Source organism: Anoplopoma fimbria, chromosome 2 (genome assembly GCF_027596085.1).
Source record: "Anoplopoma fimbria isolate UVic2021 breed Golden Eagle Sablefish chromosome 2, Afim_UVic_2022, whole genome shotgun sequence".
NCBI lineage: Eukaryota > Metazoa > Chordata > Actinopteri > Perciformes > Anoplopomatidae > Anoplopoma > Anoplopoma fimbria.
This window is the reverse complement of record NC_072450.1, coordinates 5222416-5235154: the sequence shown is the minus strand read 5'-3', so window position 1 is coordinate 5235154 and position 12739 is coordinate 5222416. Positions and strand designations below refer to the sequence as shown.

At 38.9% G+C, this 12739-nt stretch overlaps 1 protein-coding gene across 1 annotated transcript in view; it reads right to left on the bottom strand.

Annotated features, from left to right (window-relative positions):
- Nucleotides 1-3929: 3929 nt before the first annotated feature.
- kcnq1.1 (potassium voltage-gated channel, KQT-like subfamily, member 1.1) overlaps nt 3930-12739 on the bottom strand; it is a 48294-nt gene continuing 39484 nt past the window's right edge. Inside the window, 7 exon segments of the mRNA XM_054616615.1 lie at nt 3930-4240; nt 5038-5099; nt 5196-5242; nt 5938-6032; nt 6357-6432; nt 8963-9047; nt 9050-9091. Of these exon segments, the coding sequence (XP_054472590.1) occupies nt 3971-4240; nt 5038-5099; nt 5196-5242; nt 5938-6032; nt 6357-6432; nt 8963-9047; nt 9050-9091 (677 nt within the window). The 3' untranslated portion in view covers nt 3930-3970.

Below are 12739 nucleotides of genomic sequence, written 5' to 3'. Positions count from 1 at the left end.
CACACATGAGTAAGCTAATAATAAGTGTGCCTCTGAAGTCGCGGAGAAATCAATTCAAGTTGCGAGTTTGGCAATCGAAGGGAGAGAAAAAAAACTCGTTTTTGGAGTAATTGCATTTTCTGGGTTGTATTATGAGATGTTTCATAATCACAATCATAAGGACTGTGCTGTCAGGCTTGAAATTATATCCGTTAATATGAGCTGTAACTGCCAAATTAGCCCATTAGAGAGGCCAAATCCCACAGAGGCGTATTCACTCCCACAGTGTTGGGGTTTTTCAGCTCTAAAGAATTCCAAGAGGCCATCTGTCCGCGGAGCAGGACAATGGCCACAAAGAAGAGTGTGCCGTCTATTTCACCTGCAAATCAGCCTTTGGAGCTCCTAGACCCCCCCCCCCCCCAGGTCTTTCTCTAAGCGTTTCTCTCTTTTCACTCAATCCCCTTTTCAAAGTCAAAGCGGCTATTATCATTGACATGTGCCCAAACCAATCCCACTAATGTTTATTCTCACTTTGGCTCATGTTTACTTGCATGCTACTACAGCAAAGGAAGTGTGTTCAAGCATAAAAAAAAGGAAAGAGCAAACATTACATTTACATTTTTAAACGCCTAAATGCCAAGGACAGCCAATGTTAAGTGTGTTATTTCTGCATTGGGAGCAGATGATCTTACATTCTGCTACAATGGGCTTGTGTCTATACCAGACAAGAAATCAATAATCAAACCATCCCATTGGGTCCAAATGGTCTCGTGGGATCCCAATTTCTCCACCCAACACCTTCATTATATTCCCTTAAAGACGTACACTACAAGCTGCTCAGTACATCTTCAGTTAATTAAGTTTAAGAATGCAAAGATTGTGTCAATTAATACAGTAATGGTGATAAATGTATTAGATATGTACCGTGTATGTTCACACACTAAATTAAAACCTACGCTGTCATTTTTACTACTCAGGAATGGAAATTGTATTAATCAGCATGATTTCTGCTGATTCTTATCAGATTTGTTTTAAATTAGTAGGAGCTAAATGAAAAAAAAACTGCAGGGGAGGCAGATGCTAGTCTAAAACGTATCTTAATTAAAGATAGTAAGTTTCCTTAATTTGATAAATAAGCCAACCTGGAGTGTAGATTCAGAAATGCACAGCTTTGAAATTTCAAGGTGTATAAAAATGACGCCAAAAATCATAAAGAATTTATCTTATTCGTAGCTTTGTGTATTTTCTTCATACTGATGATTCAGCCATTTAAATATAGTTATTTAAACAAATCAGATTTCACAAACAAGACGATTAAGTTCTGTTTTGTGTTGACAACTGTTGTATTCTTTTACACATTTCCTGGGGGGGGTCTTTTTAAAGCCTCAACACCCTCCCTATTGTGAAACTCTGCCCTCCCCCACCTCCTGGTCAGCACAAAGGCCATGCACCCTCAGCACACTTTAGGAGGGTGGGGTCCATTGTTTGCGGACACCAGAGGCAGATGGTCACTTGGGCCTTTTCTCCACATGGCCACTTGTGTGAAGGAATGCCTGGACACCCCATGGATGGTCAGCGGGGAAAAGGTCACCATCTGCTGCCCAAAGGTCACCCATGTAAGGAGTATCGTTTTAGCCACACTGCTTTCGGCTATTTCCCTAAGTCAGTGAAGACACAACAAAGACACCCTCTTCCACACAAGAAAGAAAACTCTGCTGCCAGCACGAGTGATATGCGGTTTTCAAGGATAAAGTAACTTGAATGAAACTTTAAAACTGAAGCGATGCATTCATGTTGATTGATGACTGAGGATAAAAGCAACTACTAAAACATTCTCATTTTAATGCAGAAACTGAACTTTTTGCTTTTATCAAACAACCTCTGGCAAAATCATAAGAAAACTCACTATATAATGAAATATTTAGCTAATTTGTTTTTGTCAGATATTCTCCTCAAGGCACCAGACACAAGACATTAGACACTTGGTAATAATTACCACAATCTTTTATTGCAACAGAAGAATATTTCTAAATATTACCAAAGTGAAAACACCATTTGATTTAACTGAAATCTTTCAAGTGAAGTATTGAAATATGATTTTCTTAAATGTGTTACTTTCAAGAGAATACAGCATATTGAATCACAGTTTATTATGCCGTGGCAGTGGCAACTTCTTTGGCATTAACCTGACAACATTCAAGTAATATTTTTAAAAAAGGCAACAAGAACCCTACAGGAAATAATTTCTAAAAGACTCTAAGCGTCAAGGTTATGAAACTAATGCCAATAAAATATACTGAAAAACCAATGTTGTGAGTTCAATCATAACTCTCTTTCACAAATGGATCTGAGGAGATGTTTCTTTTAAATAGGACAACATTCAGCAAAAAGGCAATAGTAATAAAACGCAATGAGGTTGAAAAATGTTTCACATATTATTTGGCATGCTGTGTAACAGATAAAAAAATGTAATAATGCCTTCATTTTATGCATTTTAAAGCTGGTCATTTGGAGAATAGCAGTGTGTGTGTGTGTACTGAAAAGTGAGTAGTGAGAGTGAGAGAGTGGTGGCGCATTTTCATGAGTGAATGAGTTTGCAGCAGGGCATAAGAGAGTTAATTTAGTGTAAGCTGAAGGTTGTTTTTTTCAGTTCTGGGCCACTGCAGAAACATGCAGGTCTGCTCTGATTGTAAGTCGCTTTGGATAAAAGCGTCTGCTAAATGACTATAATGTAATGTAATGTAATGTTTGCACATATCAAGACACTAAGATTCTGTATTTCGGGCAATCATAGACCACAGAAAACCAACGTATTAACATTATATTCCATCCCTACCAATAAAGCCCCCTAAATGCTACAAAGTGTTCCTTTAAAATGTGTACAGTCCATAGCTTTTAGAAATTGAGTGTATCTATTTTGCTGGGTGTCTCTCTTTATCAAACTCAAAACGCATGAACTCCACTAGAGTCAAAAACGGAGATGACAGAAATATAGGCGACAAAGCGTTTAGCGTTAGCAGGATTTCCGCTAGCTGGGGAGTTTGCCTCGTCATGGATGGGTTTAGCTTAGCCTCATTTCGTTATGAGGTACAACAAACTGTTCAAATTTGATATATGTTTTAATTAACAGAAAAAGCCTTGGGACAAATCAAATAAAGTAAAATTGACTAGCTGTGTCCTTCTCTCTGGCTAGCAACCTTGCACTTGTTTTGCGTCTGTTGCGTAAGCTTTATTGTTGTCTGTATCTCCCTACAATAATAATAATGACTAGGGTAATAATAATTATCGGCCTTTGGATATTTTTGACCTATTGCAAGAGAATAACCCAGTATCTAGCAGCAGCACATGAAATTTACTTGAGTCAATAGCTGAGATGATGGAAATAAAGGCCACTAAACTAGTCACATTAGCTTTAGCAGGAGTATAGCTAGCTGGAGAGTTTTTCTTCATCATGAATGGATTTAGCTTTAGCTTTACTTATGTAGTACAACAAACTGATATGTCGGTTAAAATGAGTATTTTCAATTTACAGAAAACACCAAGGGAAAATCTAATTAAGTTGACTAGCTGTGTTCATCTAACCAGCTAGTTATCTTTTACTTGTTATGCCTCTGTAGCCTTAGCTTTATAGTTGTGTATGTCTCTGTGGCAGAGAGTGCAATAAGTGCAGTAAGAGCTCAGTGATTAGGAAAATAGTTTAGATACTGCAGTTAAGCTTAGTTTTTTGTTATAATTTATAGTAACTGCAAATGTTAAAAGCTAGTTTTGCAGAAATGATACTTTGCATTTGTGATGGCATAACATCATTCTTTGGTTAAAGAGTAAAATATTTAGTAAAATATAGGTCAAAAAGTCAGAATTTGATATATAACTCAGTTTTGATCAGCCAGATAGACACATAGATGGAGTAAAAAACTGCATTTGATCTTATTGCATTTCATAAATTACACTAAAAAGAGGAAAAACTTTGAGGCTGTTTTTTTCCCAGGTTTCAGCCACTCTCGTCCTGACTGGCGGTGCCGCTGACGGGCTGCTTGGTGAAGGCCGTGGCGGTGCCAGCGGCGTTGGAGGAGAAGGACGAAGGTGAGGAGGACAGCTGGTCGTAGCTTGGCAGGCTGTCCTGGCTGGGGAGGACATTACTGCTCCGTCCAAACCGTGGCCTCAGCCTGCCTCCACCTTCGCCCTCACCGACGTCCCGCTGGTCCAGCAGAAAGGTGATGGACTCGGCGATGCTGTTTAGAGTCCGGTCCATGTGCGTTATCTATGACAGACGAATCAAATATTGATAAATTAAAGCAACATGTACTGGCTCTGATTTGGATTCACTACTTATGAGTCTTTCAGTCACTTTCAAATTTACAAATATGTCCTTTGTTGCATTTGACAATAAGTATTATAGTTTTAATCTTCAGCATGTCATTGACTGGACTATAATGGCCTATCAAACAAAATAACACTTCAAGAAGGAATACAACAGTGTAAATAACAGGCTTTCATTAGAATTCAAAATGACAGAATACGACTTTAACTGTGAAAATGACAAGCTCAAACCACCCCATTATTTACAAAACTAATTTCTCAACCCAAACAAAGATTTTTGTTGTGTAATTTCATGCATGGTTGAATAGGCAGTAATATGAGGCACACTAAGGGGAGGTTGTGATTCAACATTTTTGTTTTGACACATCTTAAAAAGAACAGAAAGAAACACAACATCAATGTTCCTCTTTTTATGCTGCAGAACTGGCACAAGCTGTTAAACATTTTGTATTTGATTCTAGTGCCACATGTCTTATGCACGGATGTTCCATATAACAAAGGCAGTTAAACTTTTGCTGCATTCTCCAAAACTATTCTCAATTTGAGCTTATTTTGATAAGTGAAACTGCCAGTGTTTGGTCAATAGAGAGGCTTATTAGTTGCATTATCATATGAGTAAGGAACACAACCATGTGAATATTTGACCGTGCTCTTTCACAAACAAAAGAGATAATCTGAAACAGTAAAAAGCAATGGAATATTGCTTCAATTTTCCATTCAAGTTGCACAAGTTCCCACCTTGTCCTCCATCCTGTTGAGCCTGGATCCGATAGAGTTGGTGCCTTTGTCTTTGGCTCTGTCTTCAGAGGGAAGTAAATAATAAGACAGGAGGATTAGGACTGTGGTTTGGTCCATAACTACTGTAATATATTTTGAGCAGTGGGGTGATTCATTACCGTTCCCCGACTGGAACAACGTTATCTTCCCTATAGACTGGTCCAGTCTGAGAAAAACAATGGGAGGTTCATGTCAGAGGAAAATATATAAACACACCCTCTCTCTCTGTATTTCACGTCATTCCCCCACCATCTTCTTTTGTTGAGGTTTTTTTGACATGTTTGCAACTCTAAAATAACTAATTTAACACAATATATTGATTTTAAAATGTATTTCATTGATTTAAACAGACATAGCAACAGTCTGTTAAGCTTTGTTTACACTTGCATGTTACACCATAGCGCAAGATTCTGCAGATGGTACGCTATCTACAAGTACACACAGGGGCGATGATGCTCAACGCGCTGTTCATTGCATTATTCTCAGAAAACGCCAGACGGCATAAAATCAAAATGCACTGTGGAGAAGCAAGAAGATGAGTTTAAAAAAGCAAAACACCATCAACCAACCTCCCCAATGTCGAGGCAGAATTGTAATTAACTAAACTCATATCTTATATTCGTGGACTACTTTTTTTGCTTTTATAAAGTCTACTTTATACAAAGTATAAAAATTCATAATAATGAAATGAAGGTCAACTGGATTTGGCTGCAAAACATTTACTCAAGTGTAAATTTTGAGGCCCTTTTTGAGGTTTCTTAAGCATTTAAAAAGGAATTTCTTTTGTAAAATGATAACGGCGAATATTTAACAAAGGCGTGTAATATTTCTCATGAAGCTCTTCTTAGTTAAGCGCTTTACCTTCTCTGCAGCTCCTTGATCCGCACCATGAGGTTGAGGTGACCCTGGGAGTACTGCTCAATCACGTCGCGCACATCATACGGTTTACGAGCTTGCTACAACAGGAACCAAAAAAAAGGTTTGGATCTGTTACATCAAATAAATCACAAATGTTTTTTTGGGCAATTTAAGCTGTCAAAGCGCTGCCAATTCTTTGTTCTGTCGGCTGCTGCTGAGGTGCTAATTTGCTGTAAAATGCTTTTTCGCTCTGCTGAAACACTTGCTGTTTCCACTGGCGCTATCATAATAAGCCCAACATTCATCCACCTGTAGATTTAACTTTAATTTTTATCATGTCTCCAGAATCTCTGCTGCTGACTGCATTACTAAAATGTTAGCAATTGAGAAACATGACATTTTTTATCTGCTATCTTACATACCTGGAAATTTCTCTTGGCCACAAAATAACGCATTCTCTGGATCACCCGGATGGCTTTTCGGTGTGACTCTGTCAGTCTGTGTACAAGAGTTTAATATGAATCAGTTTGAATTTCTTTCAAGAAAAAATGCAACAAAACTGGGAGTATGGTGAAAATGACTGCTTCATTTTTCTTTACAGAAAATCAAAAATAAAGCATGAACAACTTTAACATCTGTGTTAGTCTGCTTCGATTTCCTTTAGACCTCTGCTTTATTTTCCTTTTATGAAACACATCACTATGAAAGGATGGTAGACATGGCCTTCACACCCAAACTTAGAGGAAAGCATTCAGTGCAGCACAGCTCCCTGATTACTGTTCAGCCTACAAGAAAAAGCCTCTACCTTATGACTTCCTTTGAACGTCAAGGTGAGCTACTGTAATTTGTGGGGTCTGTGTCTTTCTCTGAAAATCATTAATAAAAAAGCCCAGAATAGTCGCAGTGCATTTGGCCTCCATTATTATGTTGTGGGGAAGTATTAAGGAGCTATTACTCATCTGGGTTCACAGTCAGAGGCAGTAAATGAGTATGGGAGGTGGGGAGCAGCTCTTTGTCAAGTCCAGTAGGGTGAAAGACGAGAGAAACAAGGCTGTGTGTGTGTCTCATAATGGATTTTTCTCCGGCTATGCAACGGTCTGACATTCAAATGTAGCGAATGAATCATAACATTTTGTCAAATCGTGAAATGTAAAGTGCTCCGTGACCCTATTATATGGAAACAGACAATGAGTCAAACAGGTGGTCTTTAGACTCTAATGAATACTACTGAAAGTGCAGTTTGAACAAAGACTGTATATGAGAAGTGGACGTAGTCATCGTGACTTCACCCATTGTGGTTTGTGGTCTGCCGTTATAAAACTTTGAGTCCGGCAATTTCGCCCTCCCCATCTTGGATTTCCGCCGTTTCCCTGTTTTTTGCAGCAAATGAACAGTTAGAGTATTTGCAATGTGGAGGAGTGACGTAGTGGAGGAGTTTACTAAATGAACATCATGCTGTAATGAAAAAGACTTGAAACTAGCGATTGAGACCATAAACTCATGTTTACAATGTTAACTTAGGTACTAAACAAGTGAGAAGTAGAGTAATTTTCTCATAGACTTCCATATAATCTGACTTGTTTTTGCAACCGGAGGAGTCGCCCCCTGCTGGTCAGTAGAGAGAATGCAAGTAAGTTAAAAGACGCTTCCGCATCGGCTCCACTCGGCAGAACCGTAGTTTTTTTTCCTTATCTTTACCCCGACATTAAGGAACATGTGTTAATCTTAAAATAACATTGAAGAGAAAGTTGGGGGTTTATTACAAATTAACTAAATGTTAAAAATACATCTGCTGTATATGGATCAGAAACTACAGTAAATCTACATTTCTGAGAAGGTACAGCCCTTTTCTCTTACCGTGACCCAACTTGTCAACCTTATTTTTTAATCACTATAAGTATAATATTTTTTCACTGTTCTGCAGTTATCTCTAACTTGTGCAGAAATTCTTGAATACTGGCTGGCTGGATAAAAAAATGCATTATTCATGATTCACTGTCTTCAATTAAAACTTCTGTCACCATCGAGGAAAAGTATTGATGGTTTTTTTTTTGCACCATGAGTTTTCTCTTGCGATCGCTCCAGCTGCTTCAGGACATCGGAAGTAACACTACAACGTGAGAAACATGAAAAATATCTTTCTGGTAGTCTGTAAACCTTTACCCCCCCCCCCCCCCCCCAACTGCTACAATCACAGCTTTTTTTTTGTTTCATGTGTGCCGCTGCGTGACTAGAGGTGTAATTTGTCTCTGTTTGTGATAAATGTGTGGTAGTTCTGTTATAACCCTTGATACCTCAGTGTTCAATTTACCAACACTGTGTCTGTCAATACCAGGGCAGCTGCAGAAATATGACTTCTGTAAACTACCAGAGTCCATACTGCATCTAAATTGAGCTTTTTCCACTGCTGTACACAATATGGGCAATTTGGAATTCAATCTGCAATTCAGCTCAAAATCGAAATCCAACCTGGGATAAAGAAGCAACATTTCCCAGCTTTTTAAACAATGTGTTCTCTCATCATGGATGAAACAAGCAGCAGTATCTCGTAGTGGTTCAATTTAGCATGGGATTTGATGTGGCATTGCTCTGTGTGAACAGCTGGTTACATATTTTGGAGTCAGCAGAGCACAGAGCGATCCTCGCCAGCAACGCTGCTGCATGCAATTCCCACTCTGCATCATTACCCCACCGTCTAGAAAGGAAATCCCCACGGGTCAAAACTGTCGCGCCATTTGTTTCACTTACTGTGCAACTTGCATTGCACTACAGTTACTTAACAGTCATTTCCTCATATCGGGTCTCCATCTCTGGCTGTGCAAGTGCCTCGGTTGGCGCCGAGTGCTTTTTCTTCTAATAGAGGCTCACTTCAGAGCAGATACAGGAGCACTCTGGGGTTTGGCACATACAATGGTTAATTACGAGGAGCAAAAAAAAAAAGAAAAAATGTGAAAACGTTCTCCAGCATGCTCATTAAAACATCATTGGCACGTCCAACACAGCATCAATTCAATGGTATTGCACTCACTGTGACACGGAGCTGACGGGAGCCAGCTCGCTGTATCGCTCCGCCTCCAGCTCCAGGTCGTCTGCAAAGCTGCAGTTCCTCTGAAGGGGCCGGGGGAGTGGACGTCCAAGAGGCCGGGGCTTCTTTTGGCTGCGCGTTCACACATAGGCACACATGCATTGGACTTTAGGTATAACACATCTGTGAATCAGTGATTCTGCTGATTATTTTTTTGGCGTAAATACAGACACTGCAGGCATGGGGCCCATACGGAGAGCAGGCCTTCAACAACGGAACACGATAATTGGCACCTTTGAAAAACACCTGAGTTCAAGGAATTCAGTTGAATCACATCTGGTGCCTTTCGCTTTATATGCCCTCAAAAAGTCAAACCCATCTCTGTCAAGTTCTTTTTTTTCAGTCAGAAGAAATCCATAACAGAATCTGATGGTTATTTTACAAAAACGCTAAATTAATTAAGCATTTTTCTTGTTTTTTTTTGTCATATATGCAATGATTGTTGCTTGGTAATGTGTATGTTGATGTTCTGATCTCTATACTGTCTCAATAGAGTGCTGCAGGAATGAGTCAGCATTGTTGCACTTCCGATACCCTGCGGTGGGAGATTTTAACGTTTAGTTCTACAACATTAAATATGCAAGTAGATACCCAACTCGTGAATTTTCAAGCTTTAATGTGCTTTATAAAGCCGTTGCTTACAAGTGGCTTAGTGAGACTAGCTTAGTGGCGGTGACGTGAAGTGAAGTGACCATGTTGTAGTTTGTGTTTTTGTAGGCCAACCCAGAAGTTTGCATCGCACTGATTACAAAATCCATGTGGATTATTTTCATAACGATATTTGCAAATGCAAGTTAATAGCTAACATTAGGCTATAAACAAACTGCACCACGGTTGTAGAGCGTGCTAATACACAACAAGGCTTGACGTGATGACATTCACTCATTTAGCCACTTGTTAGCAAATATCTTTTTTAAAGACATGTACAAGCTTTACAAGAGGTTTATTTACTTTATATCATAGAACAAAAATTTAAAATCTCTCAAGCCTGTGTTAACCAGAGACCCTATTTCAGGCTAAAATATACAGACTCATATCCTGATTTTAGGACTCATTCCTGAAGCGCTCTTTACAATACATACAATATATACAGTGGATATAAAAAGTCTACACACCCCTGTTAAAATGCCAGGTTTTTTGTGATGTAAAAAAACGAGACAAAGATAAATCATGTCCGAACTTTTTCCACCTTTAATGTGACCTATAACGTGAACAATTCAATTGAAAAACAAACTGAAATCTTTTAGGGGGAAAAATAAAAAATAAAAAACTTACAATAACCTGGTTGCATAAATATGAACACCCTTCAACTAATACTTTGTTGAAGCACCTTTTGATTTTATTACAGCACTCAGTCTTTTTGGGTAGGAGTCTATTAGCATGGCACATCTTGACTTGGCAATATTTGCCCACTCTTCTTTGCAAAAGAGCTCCAAATCTGTCAGATTGCGAGGGCATCTCCTGTTCACAGCCCTCTGCAGATCACCCCACAGATGTTCAGTTGGATTCAGGTCTGGGTTCCAAAACTTTAATCTTCTTCTGGTGAAGCCATGCTTTTGTTGATTAGGGTGTATGCTTTGGGTCGTTGTCGTGCTGAAAGGTGAAATTCCTCTTCATCTTCAGCTTTCTAACGGAAGCCTGAAGGTTTTGTGCCAAAATTGACTGGTATTTGGAACTGTTCATAATTCCCTCCACCCTGACTAAGGCCCCGGTTCCAGCTGAAGAAAAGCAGCCCCGAAGCATGATGCTGCCACCACCATGCTTCACTGTGGGTATGGTGTTCTTTGGGTGATGTGCAGTGTTGTTTTTGCGCCAAACATACCTTTTGGAATTATGGCCAAAAAGTTCAACTTTGGTTTCATCAGACCATAGCACATTTTCCCATATGCTTTTGGGAGACTTCATATAAGTTTTGGCAAAATTTAGCCGGGCTTGGATGTTTTTCTTGGTAAGAAAAGGCTTCCGTCTTGCCACCCCACCCCATAGCCCAAACATATGAAGAATACGGGAGATTGTTGTCACATGTAGTACACAGCCAGTACTTGCCAGAAATTCCTGCAGCTCCTTTAATGTTGCTGTAGGCCTCTTGGAAGCCTCCCTGACCAGTTTTCTTCTCGTCTTTTCATCAATTTTGGAGGGACGTCCAGTTCTTGGTAATGTCACTGTTGTGCCATATTTTCTCCACTTGATGATGACTGTCTTCACTGTGTTCCATGGTATATCTAATGCCTTGGAAATTATTTTGTACCCTTCTCCTGACTGATACCTTTCAACAATGAGATCCCTCTGATGCTCTGGAAGCTCTCTGCGGACCATGGCTTTTGCTGTAAGATGCAACTAAGAAAATGTCAGGAAAATCCTACTAGAACAGCTGAACTTTATTTGGGATTAATCAGAGTCACTTTAAATGATGGCAGGTGAGTACTGACTACTATTTAACATGAGTTTGAATGTGATTGGTTAATTCTGAACACATCCACATCCCCAGTTATAAGAGGGTGTGCACACTTATGCAACCACATTATTTTACTTTTTTATTTTTTATTTTTCCCCTAAAAGATTTCAGTTTGTTTTTCAATTGAATTGTTCACGTTATAGGTCACATTAATGGTGGAAAAAGTTCCGACATGATTTAACTTGGTCTCATTTATTTACATCACAAAAACATGGCATTTTAACAGGGGTGTGTAGACTTTTTATATCCACTGTATGTGTGTATATGTGTACCGTCAAACTAGCGTGCACTGGGGCCCATCGTAACTACCTCACTCCTCCGTGCTTTGCTTTTTTTTATAGCTTTGGACTCACGTCGGGTTGAGATTTGATGATTCACAATGTAATTTATTTAATTAGTCTCTGTTGATCTCTTGCTGCACCAATGGTGTGTGTCCTACAATGCCCATCAGGATAAGAAAAACATATGAGCCTTAATGTTGTATTAGCTTGCTTTGTTTTATTTCCACAAACCTGAGAGGAAAAGTTTATTTGCTACTTGTGTTTTTTCTGCTGTGCTGCCTTTTCTAGTTCTATGTATAACGTGGCAATATCAAAAATCATTTTGTTCTTGTGAGAAAGCGTACTTTGTGCACAGAATAGTTCATTTGCAGAATCAGGTAAAGGATATTGTTGAGATGAATAAACCAACACCAGTTTGATTGATGTTCCCTCGAGTGCACAACAAAAATAAACACGATTTATGAAAATGAACAGAAATTGAGATATCTAATCAAAACAACCCCCACCAGTTTGATTGATATTCCCTGAAGTGCAAAGAGTAAATGAATACAGGAAAATAAAAATAAATCAAATATATGTATTCGCAAACAAACTCGTATTCTATTTGTCTTTGACGATGCTTCGGATGTTTCTAACTGAGTGAAGTATCTCAGTGGCAGCGTTGATAAGAGCTGGACAAATCCTCTGAATGCTTAGGAAAGGTGCTTCAATGCTTCCTTTTTTATCTCCTTTAGCATAGGAAACACTGAACCACCTATACCAAAGGAAAGGACATAGCGAAGTCCCACAATTCCTTGCAGCAGCAACATTTAAAGCAACACAACAATTGGTCACCGTTGTTGTTTAATTGTACATTATGAATAAATTGCAAACATCCTTCTTAGGAGGTGTGATTCGTTTTTTTTGGACAGGAATCTTTACTCCCTATGCTCTATCATTTCAATGTGTTGCTTTAAAAAACAACTACCAAACCGTGTTTTTCTT